General features: G+C 42.1%; 1 protein-coding gene across 3 annotated transcripts in view; it reads right to left on the bottom strand.

The window, feature by feature from the left end:
- The window catches only part of INPP4B (inositol polyphosphate-4-phosphatase type II B), a 1087411-nt gene that overhangs the window by 1032048 nt on the left and 28803 nt on the right, over positions 1–26560 (bottom strand). For all 3 annotated transcript variants that reach the window (XM_075348265.1, XM_075348236.1, XM_075348245.1), the window contains exon 2: positions 15258–15302. In XM_075348265.1, coding sequence (XP_075204380.1) covers positions 15258–15302 — 45 coding nt within the window. The remainder of the gene's footprint in view (positions 1–15257; positions 15303–26560) is intronic.

The following is a 26560-nucleotide window of genomic DNA, read 5'->3' as shown; positions in this document are numbered from 1 at the left end:
GTTATTTATATGTACTGTTTTTTTCACTCATTTTATACAGCAAGGTATGTGGACATCTTGTACTCATCTTAAGGTACCGTCACACTTAGCAACTTACCAGCGATCCCAACAACGATAGGGATCGCTGGTAAGTTGCTAGGAGGTTGCTGGTGAGATGTCACACTGCAACGCTCCAGCGATCCCACCAGCAACCTGACCTGGCAGGGATCGCTGGAGCGTCGCTACACGAGTTGCTGGTGAGCTCACCAGCAACCAGTGTCCAGCCCCCAGCGCCGCGTGGAAGATGCTGCGCTTGGTAACTAAGGTAAATATCGGGTAACCAACCCGATATTTACCTTGGTTACCACCGCACGTGCAGAGAGCAGGGAGCAGCGCACACTGAGCGCTGGCTCCCTGCTCTCCTAGTTACAGCACACATCGGGTTAATTACCCGATGTGTGCTGCAGCTAAATGTGCACAGAGCAGGGAGCAGCGCACAATGCTTAGCGCTGGCTCCTTGCTCTCCTAGTTACAGCACACATCGGGTTAATTACCTGATGTGTGCAGCAGCTACATGTGCACAGAGCAGGGAGCAGCGCACAATGCTTAGCGCTGGCTCCCTGCTCTCCTAGTTACAGCACACATCGGGTTAATTAACCCGATGTGTGCTGCAGCTACATGTGCACAGAGCAGGAGCCGGCAGCACAGGCAGTGAGAGCGGCGGAGGCTGGTAACAAAGGTAAATATCGGGTAACCAAGGACAGGGCTTCTTGGTTACCCGATGTTTACATTGGTTACCAGCCTCCGCAGAAGCCGGCTCCTGCTGCCTGCACATTTAGTTGTTGCTGTCTCGCTGTCACACACAGCGATCTGTGCTTCACAGCGGGACAGCAACAACTAAAAAATGGCCCAGGACATTCAGCAACAACCAACGACCTCACAGCAGGGGCCAGGTTGTTGCTGGATGTCACACACAGCAACATCGCTAGCAACGTCACAAAAGTTGTTCGTTAGCAGCGATGTTGCTAGCGATGTTGCTTAGTGTGACGGGGCCTTTAGGTTTTGCCTGTAAAACCGCCCGCATGAGAACATGCTTCTATGCAGTGCTTGTAAACAAACTTATACTCCGGCTCATGTATTTAGTTTTTCCTTCTGAGTTGTAGATAGGCTGGAGCAGAGAGTAGGAGCACAAATGTTGAGTACACCAAATAGCAGACACTAGAGCCTTAACACTAGAAGTCCCAGAAATTTCGAGCTCCCCCTGAAGTCCAGAAAGAGGGTCAAATGACATACAATAAACTGAATAGAACTAACTAGAAACTAAATGGCTAAACTCAATGGAAAACAACAACCTCCTGTGGTGCAACAGTAATGGCCTTAATTACAGAACAAAAGACGGTGATTATAGGATGTTAGCTAAAATCCTTCAGGTCATTCAACCCATCTCTGGGTTCCAAAGGTAGAAATGTTAAATGACTCCTCTCTGGGACTTCTAGTGTTAATCCTAAAACACAGATGTGTATCTTAGTGGACCTTTAATAGGCCTAAGGAGATGATTTCCACAGACCATGCCAAACATCTTGTAAAACCCAGATATGGAGCACAACAGAGTACAGTGGACCCAGGAAAGGAAGGGGCACCCAGGACAGGTGTGTAACAATATATAAAACAGCAAAAGTCTTTTTGGGCCATTTTTAGGGGGAACCAGCTCCAAACATTTCCTCAAAAAAATTTTCAAGAGTGAACAAATAAATAAGATGCACTGATTTTTGTAAAAAGTACATGCCACTTAATTTGGAGCATAATTTTAGTGTCATGCAAAGTTGTAGGCCTTGGAGTTCAGGCATAGACATATATAGGCATAGTGCTCCTTACACTGAAAACTGAAGCCTCGGTGTTTGCTGCATCCATATCTTGCTTCAAGTCATTTGTCATCACTTCAGGGTTTTTACCACCAGAATTCATACAATATTATCAAGAAAAATAGCCTGCCAGGCAAAAAATAAGACCTCATTCAGCTCATTTGACTTAAAAATAAAAATATTACTGGTTTTAGAAAATGGCGACACAAACCACATTTTTTTTCACTACTTCAATAAAAAACAACTTTGGCATTGCTATAATTGTAATGATCTGCAATATTATTTTTACTGCCCAATAACTGCTGCATAAACACAACCCTAAAAGCAGCTGAGGGTTTTTTTTTTGCAATATCACCACACTTCGATTTTATTAACCATTTCGCAGTATACTGTAGGTTAAAATTAATGGTGTCATTGAAAACTACAACTCGTCCAATAAAAAAACATGGCTTCAGTTGAATATTTCAAATGTAAACAAAAGGCTCCGTAACACCATACAGTAGGTAGTGTGGGTATAGATTCTACCGAATCCCCACATATGGCACAAGCTCAAAACCATAGTATTTTAGTAAATATATAAATAAATATAAATATTTAAATACATTTTAAAAATAGTATTTTAGAAAAGGAAGCAAAGAGTTTTTAAAGTGCAAAAAATACAAAAGTTTATTAAGACACAAGGTGAACATCCATGATCAATAAAAGCATGTTAAAATACCAGGGCCGGGCCCCTCATGTATATCATTAGGGATTCATGATGTGAAAATTTTTATCAAGGTTTACAGTATAAAATCTCCATATTGGAGTATGTCCATGCTGGATACAACATCACAGAATCCTATATACAATTATATGGTATACAAAGAGTATCAGAATGCAATATCTACCAAAAACGATGGTAAGGTTGAATAAAAGAGGTCAGTCACTGGAGTAACCTCAGGAGTAATGCCTTTTCCTGAGGTTATTTATCATGGATGTTCACCTTGTGTCTTAATAAACTTTTGTATTGTTTTTGCACTTTAAAAATGCTTTGAATATTTCAAATGAAGAATAAAATAGTTATGGCTTTTGGAAGAGCGTGAGGAAAGAGAAACAGAAAAAAATCGCCAGGTCAAAATATCCCAAAATTTGGCAGTGTGTAAGGCACTGAGTAGGTATAACAATTGAATTGAATCATATACAAGCCAATTTTTACTTCATGTCTTAATGTGTACGGTCTGAACTCCCACAATATACTGCTCTATAATAATAGGAAATCAGCTACCGCATTTTTTAAACTATAGGATGCAGTTTTTTTCTCCCAAATTTGGTAGGAATATGGGGGTGAGTTTTATAGTCTGAATGTAACTGGCTTGCTTTGGGGGGGTGAAGTTGGAGCAGGGTCACAGGAGGCAGGATAACGGTCGCCACTGCAGGAAGCTGGCGGCAGCAGAAGTGGAGAGATCTCATGTGTCCCCCATTAAAAGGAAATAAAAAAATCACAGTTTCCCATGCCCATAATCCCACATACCTCTTAGCACTAAGGTTAGTGATAATAAATGACTGTGAAGATTTTTCACTATCACTGATGCAGGTGCCAAAAGGTGGGCAGGATTATGGGTGTGAGAAAAAGTGAATTTCCATTTTGGATTAACATCTGCTTGGCTGGCAGTGGACATTGGCGCCTGTGACCAAATGGGCCTGGCAGTGACGTCTTGTGCTGCCCGTTGCTTACACGCCAAAATCAATTGCCGGCATAAGAAGAAAACGCCATGCTGTGGAAGTGGAGGGAAGGTGAATAGAATTGTTTCTTTTTTAAAGGGAGGCATATATACCAGGATGGGCCCAAGATGGGGGACAAATAAATCAGGATGAGAAACATATATATAAGGATGGGGGACATATATACCAGGATGAGGGACATATATACCAGGAAGGAATGTAGGGTGGACAATATATAAACCAGGATGATGCATAGGATGGGGGACATATAAACCAGAATGGGCTAAGGATGGGAACAAATATATCAGGATGGGCACATATAAACCAGGAGGTGCCCAGTATGGATTACATATATAAAAGGATGGGCCACATATATACCAGGATGGGCTACATATAGTATATACTCAGATGGCTCACATATACACCAGGATGGGGGACATATGCACCAGGAAGGGGCCCAGGATCCCCCCCATGACAGTGTCAGAAGCCTTTCCCCCCATAATAGTGCATCATGACCACATTTTTTTCTTCAAATTTGTTTTCCCTATTTTCCTCTTCTAAAAGATAGGTGCAGTGGTCCAATGTGTGTTTTAGTCCGAAAAATATGGTAAATTTTGAATTTAGATATCGTATGTACAGTTATAATAAAAATGATTCAAATCCCTCTTAGAATTAGGGTTATTAGCACTTTTTACAAACTTTCTGGTATTTGCAATAAACCAATGAAACAAGAACAAAGAAATAGCTGAACCCAACCAATATAACACATGGTATCTCCAAAGTCAACACAAAATGAAAAGTATACAAAAGAAAAGCAAAGGCATTGAATGTTCCTAGACATTGGATATATTCTGAGTAAAATGAAAACTGGCTACATTACTTGGAGTGTAGATCAGGTGGTCAAAAAACACTTTATTGACTAAAAGTCTGTACTTGCCATTACTGTATACTGGTTGCCATACAATATATTAACAGAATCTCCATATTAATAAGACACCTAGTAAGTCACTCATAGATTGTAAGCTTGTGAGCCCGACCCTCACTTCTCTTCGGATGTGTTGAATTGTGTTTTCTTTAATGTCTGATATTGTCTGTACATGTCCCCTCTGAATTGTAAAGTACGGCAGTATATGTTGGTACTATAGAAAAAAACATTATTATTATTATTATTATTATTATTATTAATAAGTAAAACCTATGAAGTGGTCAAAGTATCTTAAAGCAAAAAAAAGCTGAGAAAGTCATTTTGCTTTCAACACGTAAACGAGAAAAAATCCGGATGATTCATAGAAGACATATCACAACAATGTTTTTCTCAGCAGCTTTAAGTGGGTTACACATTACCGTTTGTGTCTATATTTAGGTGCCCTCCATGCTGAAGCTTTACACATCAGATCTCTTCAATAATCAATTGAATGCTGCTGTGACCTGGTACAGCGGATCAATGTTGCTTTAGCTGTTTAATCTCTGTTGTGTTGTATGTGAAGTCATATGAACAGTGAGAACATATATGCTGCATTAGAGACACATTATTCCGCACAAATTAGACTACTATAGTAGGTTATTTCCTAGCTCAATATAAAACAAGGAATACATGTTTTCCACCTAGACGTCCCAGGAACTGGTCAGGGTATCTCCAGAAGACACAGAGCTAAGCATTTCAATCTTTCTGTACAATGACAAACTAATTTAACCCCTTCACCCCCGGCCACTAAAACACCCTAATGACCGGGCCATTTTTTGCAATTCTGACCAGTGTCACTTTGACAGGTTATAACTCTGGAACGCTTCAACGGATCCTGGCGATTCTGACATTGTTTTTTCGTGACATATTGTACTTCATGTCAGTGGTAAATTTAGGCCGATATTTTTTGCGTTTATTTGTGAAAATTTAGGAAATTTGGCGAAAATTTTGAAAATTTCGCAAATTTCAAACTTTGAAAATTTATGCCCATAAATCTGAGAGATATGTCACACAAAATAGTTACTAAATAACATTTCCCACATGTCTACTTTACATCAGCGCAATTTTCGAAACAAATTTTTTTTCCGTTAGGAAGTTAGAAGGGGTCAAAGGTCATCAGCAAATTCTCATTTTTCCAACAAAATTTACAAAATAATTTTTTTAGGGACCACATCACATTTGAAGTGACTTTGAGAGGCCGAGGTGACAGAAAATACCCAAAAGTGACCCCATTCTAAAAACTACACCCCTCACACTGCTCAAAACCACATCCAATAAGATTATTAACCCTTTAGGTGCTTCACAGGAACCAAAGCAATGTGGAAGGAAAAAATGAAAATTTTACTTTTTAACACAAAAATGTTACTTTAGCCATAAAATTTTCATTTTTACAAGGGAGAAAAGAGAAAGTACACAATACAATTTATTGTGCATGTTCTCCTGAGTACGCTGATACCCCATATGTGGTAAAAATCAATTGTTTGGGCGCACGGCAGAGCTCGGAAGGGAAGGAGCGCCATTTGAATTTTTGAACGCAAAATTAGCTGCACTCATTAGCGGACGCCATGTCGGGTTTGAAGACCCCCTGAGGTGCCTAAACAATGGAGCTCCCCCATAAGTGACCCCATTTTGGAAACTAGAGGCCTCAAATAATTTTTCTAGATGTTTGGTGAGCACTTTGAACCCCTGGGGGCTTCACAAAAGTTTATAGCGTTGAGCCGTGAAAAGAAAAAAAAAATTTTTTACCACAAAACGGTTGCTTCAACTAGGTAGCTTTTTTTTTCACAAGGGTAACAGGAAAAAATGCACCATAAAATGTATTGTGCATTTTCTCCTGAGTACGCAGATACCTCATATGTGGTGGAAATCAAATGTTTGGACACACAGCAGTGCTCGGAAGGCAAGGAGCGCCATTTGAATTTTTGAGTGCAAAATTAGCTGCACCTGTTAGCGGACGCCATGTCGGGTTTGAAGACCCCCTGAGGTGCCTAAACAATGGAGCTCCCCCACAAGTGACCCCATTTTGGAAACTAGAGGCCTCAAATAATTTTTCTAGATGTTTGGTGAGCACTTTGAACCCCTGGGGGCTTCACAAAAGTTTATAGCGTTGAGCCGTGAAAAGAAAAAAAATTTTTTTTACCACAAAACGGTTGCTTCAACTAGGTAGCTTTTTTTTTCACAAGGGTAACAGGAAAAAATGCACCATAAAATGTATTGTGCATTTTCTCCTGAGTACGCAGATACCTCATATGTGGTGGAAATCAAATGTTTGGACACACAGCAGTGCTCGGAAGGCAAGGAGCGCCATTTGAATTTTTGAGTGCAAAATTAGCTGCACCTGTTAGCGGACGCCATGTCGGGTTTGAAGACCCCCTGAGGTGCCTAAACAATGGAGCTCCCCCACAAGTGACCCCATTTTGGAAACTAGAGGCCTCAAATAATTTTTCTAGATGTTTGGTGAGCACTTTGAACCCCTGGGGGCTTCACAAAAGTTTATAGCGTTGAGCCGTGAAAAGAAAAAAAATTTTTTTTACCACAAAACGGTTGCTTCAACTAGGTAGCTTTTTTTTTCACAAGGGTAACAGGAAAAAATGCACCATAAAATGTATTGTGCATTTTCTCCTGAGTACGCAGATACCTCATATGTGGTGGAAAGTAATTGTTTGGGCGCATGGCGGGGCTCAGAAGAGAAGGAGCGCCATTTGACAGCAAAATTGGTTGGAATCATTAGCGGACACCATGTCACGTTTGGAGACCCCCTATGGTGCCTAAACAGTGGAGCTCCCCCACAAGTGACACCATTTTGGAAACTAGAGCCCTCAAATAATTTTTCTAGATGTTTGGTGAGCACTTTGAACACCTGGGGGCTTCACAGAAGTTTATAGCGTTGAGCCGTGAAAAGAAAAAAAAAATTTTTTACCACAAAACGGTTGCTTCAACTAGGTAGCTTTTTTTTTCACAAGGCTATCAGGAAAAAATGCACCATAAAATGTATTGTGCATTTTCTCCTGAGTACGCAGATACCTCATATGTGGTGGAAAGTAATTGTTTGGGCGCATGGCGGGGCTAAGAAGAGAAGGAGCGCCATTTGACAGCAAAATTGGTTGGAATCATTAGCGGACGCCATGTCACGTTTGGAGACCCCCTATGGTGCCTAAACAGTGGAGCTCCCCCACAAGTGACACCATTTTGGAAACTAGAGCCCTCAAATATTTTTTCTAGATGTTTGGTGAGCACTTTGAACACCTGGGGGCTTCACAGAAGTTTATAGCGTTGAGCCGTGAAAAGAATTTTTTTTTTTTTTTACCACAAAATGGTTGCTTCAACTAGGTAGCTTTTTTTTCACAAGGGTAACAGGAAAAAATGCACCATAAAATGTATTGTGCATTTTCTCCTGAGTACGCAGATACCTCATATGTGGTGGAAAGTAATTGTTTGGGCGCATGGCGGGGCTAAGAAGAGAAGGAGCGCCATTTGACAGCAAAATTGGTTGGAATCATTAGCGGACGCCATGTCACGTTTGGAGACCCCCTATGGTGCCTAAACAGTGGAGCTCCCCCACAAGTGACACCATTTTGGAAACTAGAGCCCTCAAATATTTTTTCTAGATGTTTGGTGAGCACTTTGAACACCTGGGGGCTTCACAGAAGTTTATAGCGTTGAGCCGTGAAAAGAATTTTTTTTTTTTTTTACCACAAAATGGTTGCTTCAACTAGGTAGCTTTTTTTTCACAAGGGTAACAGGAAAAAATGCACCATAAAATGTATTGTGCATTTTCTCCTGAGTACGCAGATACCTCATATGTGGTGGAAAGTAATTGTTTGAGCGCATGGCGGGGCTCAGAAGAGAAGGAGCGCCATTTGACTTTTCAAACGCAGTGCACTGATCGGCCGCTGCAGGACGCACGGTCGGATGCGATAAAAAAAAGCGTCGGGGATACGTAAAAAAAAAAAGTCACGCCAAAAATTGACCATGGATGCAGATACGTTATGTGCATCCCTGATCAGCGCTTGGCGGGACGCACGGACGGATGCGATACAAAAAGCGTCGCAAATACGGAAAAAAGTCACGCCAAAAATTGAGCAGGGATGCCGATCCGTTATCTGCATCCCTAATCAGCGCTCGGCGGGACGCACGGACGGATGCGATACAAAAAGCGTCGGGGATACGGAAAAAAAAGTCACGCCAAAAATTGAGCAGGGATGCCGATCCGTTATCAGCATCCCTGATCTGCGCTCGGTGGGACGCACGGACGGATGCGATACAAAAAGCGTCGCGAATACGGAAAAAAGTCACGCCAAAAATTGAGCAGGGATGCCGATCCGTTATCTGCATCCCTGATCAGCGCTCGGCGGGACGCACGGACGGACGCGATACAAAAAGCGTCGGGGATACGGAAAAAAGTCACGCCAAAAATTGAGCAGGGATGCCGATCCGTTATCTGCATCCCTAATCAGCGCTCGGCGGGACGCACGGACGGATGCGATACAAAAAGCGTCGGGGATACGGAAAAAAAAGTCACGCCAAAAATTGAGCAGGGATGCCGATCTGTTATCTGCATCCCTGATCAGCGCTTGGCGGGACGCACGGACGGATGAGGTGTAAAAATGGACAGGGGATACGGAAAAAAAAAAAAAGTTATACTCACAGTACCCAGAGGACTAGCAGGAGGATCACTGACCAGAAGAGCTGCAGAGGAACAGATGGCAGAGAGATGGACAGCTTTACAGGAGCAGCAGGCAGATCAGCAGAATGCCCAGGAAGGACCCAGCGATGGACGCAGATGTGATCAGGCCGGTGAAGACAGGTAAGAGGACGTCGGGGGAGAGCAGAGGGGGAGAGGGGGGGGTGAGAGCAGAGGGGGAGGGGGGAGAGCAGAGGGGGAGAGCAGAGGGGGAGGGGGGGAGAGCAGAGGGAGAGGGGGGGAGAGCAGAGGGGGAGACCGGAGAGGGAGCTGCAGAAGCAGAATAGAAATAATGGGGGAGGCAGTCAGATCGCAGGGGGAGCGGATCGGGATGTCGGGGGGGGGGGGGGGGGTGGTTGGGGGGAGCAGATCGCGGGGGGGGCACGGCAGGGGCTATCACGGCAGCGCGCAGGGGCACCACTTTGCAGCAGCAGCGGTGGTAGCAGATCGGGATGCCGGGGGGGGCAGATCGGGGCGTAGGGGGGGCAGATCGGGGCGTAGGGGGGCAGATCGGGGGGGGGCACGGGCAGGGGCCTTCACGGGAGCGCGCAGGGGCCTTCACGGGAGCGCGCAGGGGCCATCGCCGGAGCGCAATACTTACCTTTGGAGCTGGCGCGGTGACAGCAGAGGCGGCGTCTGCGGCGGCAGCAGCGGTGGCGTGGTACCAAAAGTACCAGCCACTCCACGCTGCAGCCATGTTGGGGGAGGGTCCCCAGAGCAGCACAGGCCTGGGGAGGGCGGCCACCGGCAGATCAGACCGCCCCACTGCACACTGATTGGAGCGATTGCGCGTCATAGCACGATCGCTCCAATCAGTGCTGCAGGGGCTGGGGGCGGCATGTTTGAGGTCCACCTATGATATGCTGCAGCAGCTGCGGCATCTCATAGCTGGATCTCACAGGATCGCACTAATTCGGGCATTATTTTTGCCGAAATTAGTGCGATCGATGTGGTTGGCGGTTCAGATTTGAACAGCCAATCACATCGATCGTCGATAGGGGGTGGCGATGCCACCCCCCTGGGGTCAAGCAAAGGTCCCCTGCTGTAAGAAACAGCAGGGGACATCATTTGAAAGCCGTTGCTATGGCCACGGCAATCAAATGAAGTTTAGGCCGTAAAATTACGTCCCTGGTCGTTAAGTCACGTTAAAATAGGACGTAATTTTACGGCCCGCGGTCGTGAAGGGGTTAAGCTTCATAGATTATTGGCATGGTGGCACATAAGGCAAGAAGTACATTCTCTATCAGGTTTATTGATGTTTTATCTCCTGTTATACTAAACTTTAGAGAAGTAAAAATGGGGTCAGGCATTCCCCAGGAGTGAAATCATTTTTAATGGGTTACATCAAAATCAAAAAGTTGGCAATTACTATAATAGCATAGAATGCTAACTGCTGCAGTTACTTATGAGTGGACCAATATGTTCATGCAGTTTGTATAATCTGAGCATTCTTGAGTACTAAAGTTAGGATAATCTGTTTGTATCTGATAATAGTTGTAGTTTTGAAAATGGTAGATTTTAAGTACCAGAAAAAACACTTTAGGGGCCAATTTCTATGCTCAACTTTAATAAATGTTAATACATTGTGAAATAGGGGAACCTAGACTGTACATTCAAGCTAAATTTTCAAAAATCAACATGAGATTCTTCCTTAATATTTTAATTAAAATGTAAAAACCCACTGCAACCTACCAAAAATATTTTTAAGTGGGTCACTATTCTATTAGATAGAACAGTGCATGGCAACCACCATCACTTCAACACTGTTCCTTACGGAGGAGAGATCATGAGTGCCCAAACCAAACGTAGCTCAGATATTGGCCACACAGCAACATAACTAGACCCTTGGCAGCATGAGTGCTTTGGACATCTGGGTAATTCCGCCAACGTGCATAGTGTTCTGGAGGCTGTGGTCGACAATATTGTTGGGATGCTATATCTGTGTAATAGAGTTTATAAGGAGCCATAGGGGCTTTGCCTAGCATCATGTATACTAAAGACTGGTAAATTTGCTAAAGTTATATCTAATTTTCTTCTGTTTAAAACTTGCTTAGTAAAAGCTTAATAAGTATTAGTTTAATATTTTGATTATGAGTTGCAATGGAATAGTGGTCACGCATGTGCTTTACTGTGCCATTCATTCAGTATCGGAGTAATAAGGTGTGTAAAGCACAGAATCAAGCTAACAATCCCATAGACATTGTTTGGAGAGGTAGAACACATGCTTGATCCCAATTTTACTCAAATTCCTCCAGAACGAAGCCTTTGGAGAACCCTAATGTTTGTGGTTTCGAACTCCCACCAATCTCCCCATCATCTGGTTAATTTTTCCATCCCTATATTCTATTTAGCTGACGAAGATGGGAAAACACGTCAGAATTAAAGCCAGGCTTTAGTCTATGAAATTACATAGATTTTTATGAAAAGATAAAAGTGAAGAAATAGCTAATAAATAACAAATTAAAGAAGCATTTACACCAAAATGTTTACTCTTTAAACCTCTCCAAATATCTACGTATTGTAGAGTAGGTGTAATAAATTACTTACCGATCGCCATCTTCCCCATTTTTCAGTGTCAATCTGGTTGTCTCCTGACTTCAACCATAGCTCGCCAGATAACACAAGGGTTTATGTGTGAGCCTTAGGGGCACTTTGCACACTACGACATCGCAAGCCGATGCTGCAATGCCGAGCGCGATAGTCCCCGCCCCCATCGCAGATGCGATATCATGGTGATAGCTGGCGTAGCGAACATTATCGCTACGCCATCTTCACATGCACTCACCTGCCCTGCGACGTTGCTCTGGCCGGCGACCCACCTCCTTAATAAGGGGGCTGGTCGTGCGGCGTCATAGCGATGTCACACGGCAGGCAGCGAATAGAAGCGGAGGGGCGGAGATGAGCAGAGCGTAAACATCCCGCCCACCTTCTTCCTTCGCATTGCGGCTGGGACGCAGGTAGGAGACATTCCTCGCTCCTGCGGCTTCATACACAGCGATGTGTGCTACCGCAGGAACTAGGAACAACATCGTAACATCGGTCATTCCCAATTCATGGAAATGACCGACGCTACACCAATGATACGATTAGGACGCTTTTGCGCTCCTTAATCATATCAAAAATGCTTTACACACTGCGATATCGCCTGCGACACCGAATGTGTGTCACTTTCAATTTGACCCCACTGACATCGCACCTGCGATGTCGTAGTGGGCAAAGTGCCCCTTATTCTGCACCTCCATAGACTTGCAGGTTCACACATAAACGTGTGAGATCTGGCAAGTGGGAAATTCACGTCACATGAGTCAGAAGAGGAGCAGAGCAGCACTTGACACCAAAGAGCACGGCAATCGGTAAGTATTTTAATGCACCTACACTACAATACACAGATATTTAGAAAGGTTTAAGGAATAAAACATTTGTTTGGAGTGCTTCTCTAAGCTAAAACAACGTGTAAAGAGCAAAAAAAGCAAACGGAGAATTTTAACAAGAAGTTCAGCAAGCATGACCCCATCAACACTATAACATAGAGCAGGTTGGAATAAGGGTTTTTCAAATTGTAAGTGATAGAATTTAAGCGGCATTTCGGCAGGTGTGTGCTGCTTGTTTTGGTATGTCAAATATAGATGTGGGCTATTTTACTATGAAATCAGACAGGTTAAGGTTTCTCCAATGATGCACACTTCCACAGCAGGAGGTGATGACTTCATTAGAATAGGATTTGTGCATGATATCTGCCTGCCAAGCCATACAGGTCTAATCGGGGAACTAGCTGACAACATCATCAGCACCATTTACCTATCAGCGAAAAAGTGATTGACATTGGAGAATGCTTTTAGTTAGTATATAAATGGAAATGTCAAACATTTTCTAACATACTGTACTTTGTGCTTTAATTCCTCCCCATTTTGAAGATATCTTTTTTGCTGTTAGTGAATAAGAACACTTTTCTGGCTGAAAACCAACTCATAGCTAGTCCTGCTCTAAACAGGGAAGTGGATACAATTATATGCAGTCTAGACAATGCCCTCTGACAGGAAGAGTCTTTACTCCAGACTGCCAGCAAATTGGCAGAGTATTGTGAAACTGGTGCTTAGTGCCCGGCTGAATGGACAGCATATGCTTGTATTCACTTCTCATCTGACAGTAAGACATAGCATGTGCAGGCTTTCAGCCTCGGCATATAAATAAGTGTCCTCATTCACTGTAACATGCGAGCGAAAAATACAAGAGGTCATCACTATATAGGGTGAATATGTTCAGCATAAAGGAACCACATGGCTATAGAGGATCACATCAGGGTGTCGTTAACCTATACTGTCCCAATCTGATATTTATGCATGTCAGAAGTGGCATCTTCAAGACTTTTTGTGGAAGAAGTAATTTCTGAAGTGTAAATGTATATTAGAAAGTTGTATTTATGTAGTGGTGTTGCATGTAATATAGGAGTTGGGGGGACGTTGCTTTCATGAACAGCTGCTACAAAATGCAGCTCACCCAGTGGACCTCCAAACTTGTCCTTCCATTACATGGATAACATATTAAATATGATTTGTAATGCTTTATTTTTACAGCATGAGAAATTAAATAACAGAACAGCTTATTATTCTGGGGGAAGTGAAGTCAGTAGAGATCACTGCATTGACTGGTTGTCCAAAGAGAATCTTCTACTGCGGATGTCCAAAAAACGTCTACTGGGGATGTCCAAAAAACTTCTATTGGGGATGTCCTAAAAACGTCTACTGCAGATGTCCTAAAACTTCTACTGGGATGTCCTAAAACTTCTACTGCGGATGTCCTAAAAACGTCTACTGCGGATGTCCTAAAAATGTCTACTGCGGATGTTCTAAACACGTCTACTGCGGATGTCCTAAAAACGTCTACTGGGGATGTCCTAAAAACTTCTACTGCAGATGTCGTCAAAACGTTTACTGTGGATATCCTTAAAACCTCTACTGGGGATGTACTAAAAACTTCAAGTTTCTTTGCAGCGCTGGAGTCCTAGGTTCAAATCCTTCCAAGGGCAACATCTGCAAGACAATTTTGTATGTTCTTGTGTTTGCATGGGTTTTCTCCAACATTCCCACATTCTGATAGGGCATTTAGATTGTGAGGCCCAATGGGGACAGTGATAAATATGTCCGTAAAGTGCTACAGAATATGATGGTACTATAGAAGCAATGTAATAAGCAATCTAAGCAATTAATAAATAATATTAAAATTAAACTATAGAGATCCTGCAATTTTCACGCTGGGGACTGGGGCTTTTTTTAACCTAACTTCCTGTTACTTTGACCCTCTCTTTTGTATTGAATTATCTGATGAGCATGTGCAAAGGTGAGGGGAAAAGGGAGGAGGATCATCTGTGAGGTTAGCTGTTATCAGTTGTGCAAAGTGGTGTTACTTGTCATTGTAATCCTGCCTTTGATATTATGGAACCTGCTTAAAAATCTCCTTGAAAGGACAAGAATTAGGAGTCTAAAAAAGCCCCAGTGGCCAGTGTGAAAATTACAAGATCCCTAATTTTGTTTTCTAATAGAGATTGCATTATGAAAAAAACAAAATACTATTGTCAAATTATTTTTTTTACATATACGTGTAACACAAAAACCTGATTTAAATAGGTCATTTTCTGATGATAGCTTCCCCTGAAAAACTATTCTATTCACAGAGAGCAAAATGGATTTTCAGAATGCATAAATGTATAAAATATGTGTTAATTTCCTTCCAACAATAACATTCAGCAAAATAACACTTACTGGTAGACTCAGCGCCATACTGCAGATCTGTTTTTTATGCTAACAAAATAGAAAGGTTAACTCAGGGAAAGTTCAAAAAGTACGCAGTGCAGCGAAATCATAAAACAATGCATAGAAATGCCAATGTTTAGCTTTGTGACCCCAATTATGTTGTATAGAGCACTACATACAGTAGTGTCCTGTGTAGACAACACAAACAAATTATTTATATTTAATACAAATGTATATACACTATTTAAATGCAGAACACTCGGAATCAAACACTGTTACTTGATGCGTAATATTAGATGGAAAGAGCATTTCCTTACCAAGAGCGAACTCCAGCTTCGGGTCAGCTAAAGTTCTCAGAATCCCTGCGGACACAAAAGTAAGATAAATAGTAATTAAAAATAAAGATTTCACTATACAGCATTTCATTAACAACTCTGCATAATTCTTGGGAGACATTAATATTTTATTTTCTGTCCACCCAGGTTCTGAGAAAAACTTTCATGTAATTTATTGAAAGGTGAAAGACGTGACTTCAGGTAATGCCAAATATTTATAGGGAAACCACAGAACAAACAAATGGAAAAAAACCATCACAGAAATCTGCAAAATTGTAGAAGACATATCAGACCCAGACTTCTTTTTATCATAGCCTTATATCATTTGCTCTTGCTAAATGGTCTAGTGAAGTATTGATTGAGAGAGTAAACAATAAGAACCCTTTCTGTCCTTAAAGAAACAGTAACTGTTGGCTTGATAGATACTTTTTGGGTTAACTTTTTTGGTTGAGATGAAATAAGCATAGTTTTAGGAAACTGGACAGATGCTGTGTAATATTATTCACCAAAACTGCTAAAGGACAGTTGTGTTGTATTTTATTGTAGAAAGGATAGAATAGATTTGCAGTACTCAGATATAGGTTCCATGTTAGTCTTCCATGGTCATGGGATGGGAGCCATGCGAATACTCTGTCTTCAGTGATGGCAGAGTTTCCAATTAGTGAGATAGCAGATGGCAGATGCTGCTCATAAAGTTTAATACAGAGGGAAGGGTGGAGACGGAGGGAGGAGATGGAGGCAGGCACAGGAATTCCGCTGTAAGTTTCCCTGAAACGTTAATCCCCCTTTGCCGCTAAAATGGATGACACAATTCTTAGAGTTCTTTTTGCAAGGTTTTGAAGTTTGTCTGTGAGAATCTTTGACAAGTCATACAGAAGAGTATTTGCACAGTCAGACATGAATAATGGAAAAGATGGCCTGGAAAACAATCTCAATTCTAGTTAATTACAAAGGTATGTGATGGGGTTGAGGTCAGAGCTCAGTCATGTTCTTCCACACCAAACTCACCGAGCCATTTCTTTATGGAGCTGTCACATGGATATTTTTGCAAACTTTGCCGATTGTTATGACGGCGATGGAATCTGTTCAGACTACAGATCCTGACAATCTACTTGATAACTTCTCTGGTGTCTGTGATGAGTGCAGGCCTCGAACTGCAGAATGGTGATTCATTAGCAGGCTAGCAGGAATTAACCTCTACTAGTCTGTATGTTAATTTCCTTCAAGCACATGTTGTGGGAAAGTCAATCACATCTGTTCCCCTCCTATACATACTGGTTAGATCCTTCCACCTATGCCAGCTTAGTTTTTCTCAGATGGTCTGGTGAGGTGTTGTGATTCAGACTATCTGGTGGTCGATATACTTGTTGCTGAGTGCGGTTGTGGAGTTAACCCTTGTTGCTATTCTGATGCTACCTTCCTACTCTTGCTTTTCTTCTGCATCTGTCATTATCTATTCCTATGTGTGTGTGTGTGTGTGTGTGTGTGTGTGTGTGTGTAGTAGTAGTAGTTTTGGTTTTCCCTTTTCTGTTTTTACCTGTTTTCCATCACACTCCTGCCCTGTTTCCTGATGAGAGGGGGGTATCAGAGCATTACTGGTCATTTACATATCCTGGATGGGACTCAGGCATCTGCACTATCAGGAGTAACCCTTAGGTTAGGGATAGCGTAGTGTCCCTTAGTTTGAAAGACAGGAAAGGAGCCCTTGTCCCCTGCTATCCTAACAGTCACCTTCGTAACAGGAACTTCCATGTTTGCTGAAGCATTACAATTTTCTTGGTAAACCCTTAAAAATCAACCCCATAGCATTATCCCTTCTCCACTAAACTTTAAAGTTGACACGGTGCAGTCAGATTGGTGATGTTTTCGCTGCATGTTTTAATTGCACCTGAGTTCAGCGAAGGCATGCTTTAAAACACTCCGACATTGTTGCGGTGAAGTAACCTTTGCATGCATCTACTCTGAAATAGAAACCCATGTCATAAAGCTCTTGGCTCACAATTTTTGTACTGATATTAATGCCAGAGGAGGTTTGGAGCTTTGCAGTTGCATCCACAAAGCATTGGTGACTTTTATGTACTTATGTGCATTAGCATGTATTGACTCTACTCTGTTACTTTAAGTGGTTTTGTTGCTATGGAACTTAAATGACTTCCTCATTTGAATAACACTACCTACGGTGGAGTATTTTATAGTGAAGACATTTCATAAGCTAATGTCACGTTATTGAACCTGGTGGCCACGTTCAGACCAACAGATGGCTGAAGCATCACAAAAAACACACCACAACAATGCCACAAACAAGGTGGACACCAGGAATACAATTACAATGGTAGGCCCTGGCTCTAGTGAGAGGATAAATGGATACCTCCTGCCCTTACCTGGCGCTGTACCCTGCACTCCTAGCCAGATCCTATACAGGCTCCACACCTGTTGCCAAGCAGGAATACCTGAAGCCCTGAAAAATCCCTACTATAGACCTACAGGAAAGAAGGTGATACAAACAGGGGAAAAACAAACAAAATGGAGAAGATATGATATCCAGACAATCCACAGAAGCTCCTACTACTAAGGTGGCTAGCAAACAAATGACCTTGTATAATCAGCAAAGTTTGCTGAGAAAACCTCCTACTTAAACATCAAGCGGCATGGCTACAGAGCAGCTACAGCTGACCTGCACTAGAGGAGAGCTGCTAGCAGCAAAACTGTCGGTAACTGTTTCTGCACCAAGAGAAACAAAACAACATTTAAATGAAGAGTCCAGATGGAGATGAGAGGCTCCAGTCCTAAACTTGTCCCTAGTCTCCAAACACAGGGAGACAACCGTGACAGTTATTTTGTTGCATCAGTGGCCTCCTATTATAGGACTATGCACAAATTCATTGGGGTCTTTATAATGATGTTGCGGGCGGGGGCCAGACTGTAGCTAAGGGGCTGCTCGGGGATGTTTGGATCCGGGGCTTTACTGTGGCTCGAGTGGGAACCGGACCCGGGCTCCAGCAGCAGACCGCTGCCCACAAGTGAAAAGGGGATATTTACAGGGGAGATTGTCTGTGACGCCACCCGTGGGTTGCGGTGATGAGATGGTAGCACCGCCGCTGCCTCTGGGGACCGAGCCTGGGACTGATGGAGTGGGGCAGCAAGGTGGGATCAACTCCACAGGTAGGGGAGTTGTAGTCCCGGGGCCCAGGGTAATGTGAGAGGTTGCAGGGAGCAGTCTTGGGGAGGTAGGAAGTAGAACACTTACAGTTGGTAGTCGTGGTGCTGGATGAGGCTGTGCTCATGTGGAGGGTCAAGAATACACAGAGTCCTTTTGTCAACCAACTTGCCAAATGGCCAGTCACCTTTGGTGGGTGTTTTCGGGTCCCACATTAAGATGTACAGCCAGGGCCCTTCCTTCCAGTCTCTCTGTCTGTCTCCCTCGTGTGTGGACTAGTCCGCTTGAACGGCCTCCGGACTGGGTCCCTCTCCCGGAACCGGCGGGTTACAACCCTGTCCTGGTCGCCTCAGGTTCCCCACTGCCGGATCTCCGTCACCTGTGGCCCTCACTGCCACCTAGTTCGATAGTACAGGCCTCCAACCCCATCTACCACCTTCTCCGGGGAGCTGCAAGCTTCCCCTGTCAGCGCTTCACTGACCACAGCACAACTCAACTTAACTCCTCTCGCCCCCTCCCTTTTTCCTGGGGAGGGGGTAAGTAGGGCCTGATTGGCTGGTGTACAGCTGTGTGGGGACTGTGTAGCTGCCAAGGAGAATGAACTCTTTCTGTGACTACCTGGTTTTGCCAGGGCGTCACAATGAGCCATATCCAGTGACTCCAGACTTGACTTGCTTACCATAAGGCCACCACCCATAGGTGTGGTTTAAAACTGGTTATGCATGTTGCCCACTGTGTCTCTGTGACGTCATCTCCCTAAGATTTTTAAAAGAAATTGTTCACTACTCGGACAGCTCCTTTTCAATCCATATGTTTCCCCCAGTAAAATGCCGGGGCCGATTCATCTACCGTGTGACATTTTTATGTTATTCAATCCCCGGGGCCAATCAGTGCTGGCTTCACGCTCCTTCAGAAAAACGCTGCTGGGAGAAGCAATGACGATATCGTTGGAATGGCACCAGCACTGGAGGTGAGTATAGGTGTTATAATTTTACTGGAGGGAAACAGGCATCGAGAAGGGGCTGGTTAAGTAGTGAATAACCCCTTTAAGGTCCAAATATAGATACAACCATGTCTAAGGATTGAGACTCTATAGTTCACTTATTTTTGCAGTGCTGAGCCCTCTGTTCATATTGTGCATCATCCAACTTTTATACTTTTTTTCATCAAAAACAATGTTTACTAATTACTATATCTTATTATATATATATATATATATATATATATATATATATATAGTGCCTTGTGAAAGTATTTGGCCCCGTTGAACTTTTCAACCTTTTCCCACATTTCAGGCTTCAAACATAAAGAAAAATCATTTTAACTTTTTGATGAAGTATCAACAACAAGTCGGACACAATTGTGAAGTTGAACAACATTTTTTGCTTATGTCAAACTTTTGTAAATAATAAAAAACTGAAAAGTGGGGCGTGCAATATTATTCGGCCCCTTCCTTTACTTTCAGTGCAGCAAGATCAATCCAGAAGTTTATTGAGGATCTCTGAATGATCCATTGTTGTCCTAAATGACTAATGATGATAAATATAATCCACCTGTGTGTATTCAAGTCTCCGTATAAATGCTCCTGCTCTGTGATAGTCTCAGTGTTCTGTTTAAAGCGCAGAAAGCATTATGAAGACCAAGGAACACAACAGGCAGGTCTGTGATACTGTTGTAGAGAAGTTTAAAACTAGATTTGGATACAAAAAGATTTCCAAAACTTTAAACATCCCAAGGAGCACTGTGCAAGCGATCATATTGAAATGGAAGGAGTATCATACCACTGCAAATCTACCAAGATCCGGCCGTCCATCCAAACTTTCATCTCAAACAAGGAGAAGACTGATCAAAGATGCAGCCAAGAGCCCATGAACACTCTGGATGAACTGTAGACATCTACAGCGGAGGTGGAAGAGCCTGTCCATAGGACAACAATCAGTCGTACACTGCACAAATCTGGCCTTTATGGAAGAGTGGCAAGAAGAAAGCTATTTCTCAAAGATATCCATAAATAGTGTTATTTAAAGTTTGCCACAAGTCACCAGGGAGACACACCAAACATGTGGAAGAAGGTGCTCTGGTCAGATAAAACCAAAATTAAATTATTTTGGCTCAATGCCAAACGATAAAAAGCAACACAGCCCATCACCCTGAACACACCATCCCCACTGTCAAACATGGTGGTGGCAGCATCATGGTTTGGGCCTGGTTTTCTTCAGTAGGGACAAGGAAAATGGTTAAAATTGATGGGAAGATGGATGGAGCCAAATGCAGGACCATTCTTAAAGAAAACCTGTTGGAGTCTGCAAAAGACTTGAGACTGGGACGGAGATTTGTCTTCCAACAAGACCATGATCCAAAACATAAAGCAAAATCTACAATGGAATGGTTCACAAATAAATATATCCAGGTGTTAGAATGGCCAAGTCAGTCCAGATCTGAATCCAATCGAGAATCTGTGGAAAGAGCTGAAAACTGCTGTTCACAAACGCTCTCCATCCAACCTCACTCAGCTCCAACTATTTGCAAAGGAAGAATGGGCAAGAATTGCAGTCTCTCGATGTGCAAAACTAATAGAGACATACCCCAAGAGACTTGCAGCTATAATTGCAGCAAAAGGTGGTGCTACAAAGAATTAACATAAGGGGGCCGAATAATATTGCACTCCCCACTTTTCAGTTATTTATTTTTTACAAAAGTTTAATATAAGCAATAAGTATCATTCAACTTCACAATTGTGTCCCACTTGTTGTTGATTCTTCACCATAACATTAACATTTTTTATCTTTATGTTTGAAGCCTGAAATGTGGGAAAAGGTTTAAAAGTTCAAGGGGAGTGAATACTTTCGCAAGGCACTGTATACTAATAATGTTTACTAACTTACTGAAAGGTATATGCTCATTTTATTTCTATCTTAGGTTATCCTCAATTAGTGATATAAGTTCATTTAATCAGTTGTGTTATCACTTTTAACCCCTTCGCCCCAGAGTGAGTTTCCATTTTTCGCTTTTTTTGCTCCCCTTCTTCTGAGGGTTGTAACTGTTTTATTTTTCTGTATGAGGGCTTGTTTTTTGCAAGACGAGTTAACACTTTTAAATAAAACCATAAGTTTTACCATATAGTGTACTGGAAAACGGCAAAAAAATTCCAGGTGTGAAAAATTGCAAAAAAAGTGTGATTGCAGGATTGTTTTTGGGTTATTTTATTCACCGAGTTCACTATATGGTAAAACTAATGTGTCGTGTGATGCCTCAGGTCAGCACAAGTTCGTAGACACTAAAAATGTATAGGTTTACTTTTTTCTAAGGGGTTAAAACATTTTGAATATTGGCCCAAAAAAGTGGCAGACTTTTTGTGCCATTTTCTGCGACCCTTAGCTTTCTCATTTTTTGGGATATGGGGCTCAGTGATGGCTTATCTTTTGAATCTCAAGCTGACGTTTTAATGGTACCATTTTTGCACAGATGCTGCATTTTGATTGCTTGTTATTGCATTTTGCACAAAATTTGTGATGACCAAAAAATGTAATTTTGACTTTTGGATTATTTTTGCCGCTACGCCGTTTACCGATCAGATTAATTGATTTAATATTTTCCCCGCTTCAGTGATTTAAATTGCACTGTCACATTTTGACAGCACAATTTAAGTGGTTAACAGGAGTGGGTGGATGGCAGATCCAACTGCAACTGCTAGGCACACATGTCTGCTGTACAAATCAGCAGACATGTGCGGGGATTACCGCTGGCTCACAGCAGCAGCCAGCGGTGATCACCCCTTCATGATTTAGGACATACCGTTACGTCCTAGGTCGTGAAGAGGTTAAAGTGTGCATTTTCACTTCTATCCTTGCGAGCCTCAATTATTTGTAAAAGTTCATTTAATTTTAATGTGTCTGTTACCAAATAGTGTAAGGTTATCTCTCTTGCTCAAAAGACTTTATGGTTCATGTTGACCTGCGAGCTTGTTTGTTTTGTCTTTGCAGCTCATTGCCTCCTACTGTCTTAAGTCGTTTGATTTTAATTGTTAATGCGTTAAATTAAGCCTACATCTAAACACAAACTTTCCCATAAACTTAGACCTAGCCAAAGGGAAGGAAGTGTGTGAAATGGGGAACTTGTGCAGAATTGGTCAAATTGCCATATTTGTCAAAATGCCAGGCAGTTAAAAATAGTAGTTGGACAGGGCAGGAGACAGTAAGCTATGGAGAACATTTAAACAAACTTGTCTCTAGTTAATTTATGCTGCAGAATGTACATTAACGAGCAAAAAGGTAACAATATTTTGAACTTTTGGCTTTAAGGCTCCACATCTCACCATCCACCACAGCATTGAACGGAAAACTACCTTCATTTTATAGACAATCATCTTGGCTATCTGATACATAAAATTGACTTGCAACTATTTAGCATATGATTAGATTAGTTATGCAGATTATTTTCATGTCACTGCATTGTTACTGTTTTGCTTCAAAAAATCTAAATTTTAATTTTTATCATTTTGTAAATCCAAATTTGTCTTTCAACACTTCCTGAATCCTTCTGGGCATGCCCTCAATGATATTCAAGCTTGTCTTGGCCGAAATCTGATCCCAGGTCTCTTCTACATGTTCCTAATGTTGGTGCATACTGGTTGACACACTTGGGTTTCAATAAAGATTTTTCTTCAACTCTTCCCACAAGTCTGGTCACTGTGGGGGCCAATCCACCACCTCTACTTCATGGTCGTTGAACCATTTTTTTCATAATCTTGATGTAAGCTTCAGGTTGTTGTCCTGCTGCAACACTATTTCATTCTTTGTAAGTCATATTTATGTATGAAATAGCCAAGATAACTGTCTATAAAATGAAGGTAGTATCTTATGTGAAGCTGTAGTGGATGGTGAGGTATGGAGCCTGAAAGTAAAAAGTTCAATATATTGTTACCCTTTTGCTCATCAGAGTATATACTATATCTATTTAAAGCATTTACAGTTAGGTCCAGAAATATTGGGACAGTGACACAAGTATTGATATTTCAGTTGTTTACCAAAACATATTCAAGATACAATTATATAATCCATATGGGCTTAAAGTGCAGACTCTCAGTTCTAATTTGAGGTTATTCACATCTCAGATGGAGTAAGGGTTTAGAAATTACAGCTCTTTAATATATAGCTGCCTCTTTTTCAAGGGGCCAAAAGTAATTGCATATTTATATCAAACTCTTTACTGGGCTGCATAGGCTATTGTCTTGGTAACCATTATCAATTAAACAGGTAAAAGATCTGGAGCTGATTCCAGGTTTGGTATTTGCATTTCAAAATTGCTGCTGTAAACCCAGCATGTTATGATTCAGTGATCGAGGAAGATCAAAGCGGTAAAAACTAGGAAACCTAGAGAATCACCAGAGTCGTTGGAAACTCAGCTGACTGCAGACCTCTAACTGACAACACAACTAGACATAGCCGTGGAACGTGCCTACGATGACCTGGTTGCCTCAACACAGCCGGAGAGCTATTTGTTCCTAAGGAGAGAAAAACAAGGAAAGCTAATCTGCCTCAGAGCAGTTCCCCAAAGATTATAGGTAGCCCCCCAAACATGTAAAGCCATTGAGACAAGATGAAATACAGTACACAGGTTGAGAACAGGTTCAGCAAAGATGAGGCCCAAACTATCTATATAGGAAAGGCAGAAAAGAGCACTGTCTGCAGCCGCGCAAAACCCTAACAAAAAACAAACACACCTGATATGAAAAAACTGAGACCACACGATCTCTCCCCCACTATATCAGTACTCTGTTGTTACTGTGATCCAAGCAAAACACTAATATAGAGGAAGGACTGAAATTAATATCAAGCATGACAAAACAAAAATACACTGCAGAATATGGAGCTGGGTACACAGACATTCCCAGCAGGGAATAATCCAACTCCACCAGAACTCCACACAAACAGAAACCAGGAAACAAGCCTTAATACCACAGAAATAAAATCGACAAGAAGGTGGAAACAAACCAGCAAATGGTACAAAGACAAAACTTATCTGCAAGTAGTTCAGGTGGAAACAGAAGATAGGGCAGGCTCCAGAATGTCCACAGCAGCACAAGAGACAACATTGATCACCGGCCCAGATCGAGAGAACACTACTCAGTTATATGGGCCCAGTCTGAGCAGCCTGATTACCAATCATCAAGAGAAGAAGAGAACTCTGGCACACTACCCCAAATAATGCAGAGACGCAAAAAGTTTCTTTTTATCAAAATTGTTCTTTTCATTTTCACATTTAGTGGAAAAGCGTAATCAAAAAGTCCACATGAGACGTTTCGACCAACTCGGTCATCCTCAATCGGGACTAATCTTAATACGCAAAGCAGAGGTGAGTATGGAGTCAGAGATGCAGCACAATAGATTTCAAGGGAGAGTCTGTTCTGAGTATATCAAACCACTATTTTACTAATGTAAAAAAGAGAGGGGGGTTTCAAATACATGTAAACATTAGATGAAAGTCACGTTAGGTGGTCCGAATAAAAGATGACCAAGTGCAAATGTCCTGTGGGACAAGAAAAGTAGCCAAAGGACTCTAAATAGAGGCATGATATCGCCAAAGAGTGTGAGCTCCAGAGAATGAATGAGCTGCGCATTGAGCGGTGATGTCACTCAGGTGATTTGCGGTCACAGCTGGAGGTTCCCACGGTCCTTCATCTGTGATCGCAGGTAACCTTACCTCCGGTGGAGGTCACTGAGTTCACAGACCTGCATCTCCTAGCAGAAAAATTGAAGTTTTTTTGGCCAAGGGATGCAGATTTGGTGCTGAAATTTTTACACCATATTCCTGCATCCAATTTACACCTCCTGGCAAAAAAACGCGGTGTCTTGACGCATTTTTTTCCAGTGGTTTTTGCCGCGTTTTTTTTTCCGCTATTTTTGCCGCGTTTTTTTTGCTAGGAGGTGCACATTTGGTGCTGGAGTCATCTGCACCAGCTTTCAGCACCAAATTTCCACTTGCTGGCAGAAATATAAATATTTTTTTGGGCCAAGGTATGTATATTTGGTGCTGAAATTTTTACACCATATTCCTGCATCCAATCTACACCTCCTGGCAAACCGCGAAGATTTCTTCGCTCATGTCTTCAACTTTTAGTCACGATATAGAAGCATCCATTTGACCGCTGGATTTGACCGGTCCCCTCTTTATATAGGTACATATTATATTATATTTTATATAGGCTCTCGCAGAACCCCATGATCTATACCATAATAGCGTTCTTGATTATTAGCCTTATTGATATTCAGTACGTCTTCTTTCTCCACAGTTTATTTCTACTAATACCCATCCTGTACACTAGTACTGCTTTAACCTTGTGACTATGGGACTATATATGGTACGTCTTTATATACCCTATCATGATACTGTTGACCCATTAGAGACTATACAAAATCTATTGTCTCCTTTTACAACAGGTTGATTACGCACATACGTATTCTACATATTACCTGCTGAATCTAGGTGAGCTCCCTTACCATGTGTGCCATACCCATCTGACACTATGCATCACTCACTATCACCTTAGTTCGTATAACTCCACTTCCCAGTCTGAATTTGATCTCACATGTTTGTGACATCTCTAGGGACCCATCACGGGCTATGTTTGCTATATTTGTCTCCTTCGCATTGTTGTTCTCTTCCCAATGTTGATCATATCCTTGTACTGCATTATTGTAATGTCATATATGCCTATACAACTATATTGATTGATGTCCTTTTTGTTTTTTTGTTTTGTCACAATTGTAAATATTGTATCTAGTCTGTCCGACCTGAGGAAGGCCTATCAGGCCGAAACGTCATCACCTGGCGGACATTAATTTGTACAGCACTTCACGATTTTTTGCACTAATAAATGAAAAGGAACTGAAATCAATTTTTTCGTATATTTACTTCTAAATACCCACTGGAAACAATTAGTGTGCTGGAGTTATTCTTTTCTATTAACGTCTTTTTTCTCCTGGCACCTAAGTAGGGTGATGCGAGGTCTTTTCTCCACAATTGAACCCAGCCCCGATTAAGCCCCCTGCCCAGATTCTGCCCCCTGCACCGATTCTGCCCCCTGCCCCGATTCAGCCTCCTGCCCATTACCAGACCCATCACCATT

This window comes from Anomaloglossus baeobatrachus, chromosome 1 (assembly GCF_048569485.1).
Source record: "Anomaloglossus baeobatrachus isolate aAnoBae1 chromosome 1, aAnoBae1.hap1, whole genome shotgun sequence".
Lineage (NCBI taxonomy): Eukaryota > Metazoa > Chordata > Amphibia > Anura > Aromobatidae > Anomaloglossus > Anomaloglossus baeobatrachus.
Note: the sequence above shows the minus strand (reverse complement) of the source record. Positions and strands in the feature narration are given on the sequence as shown.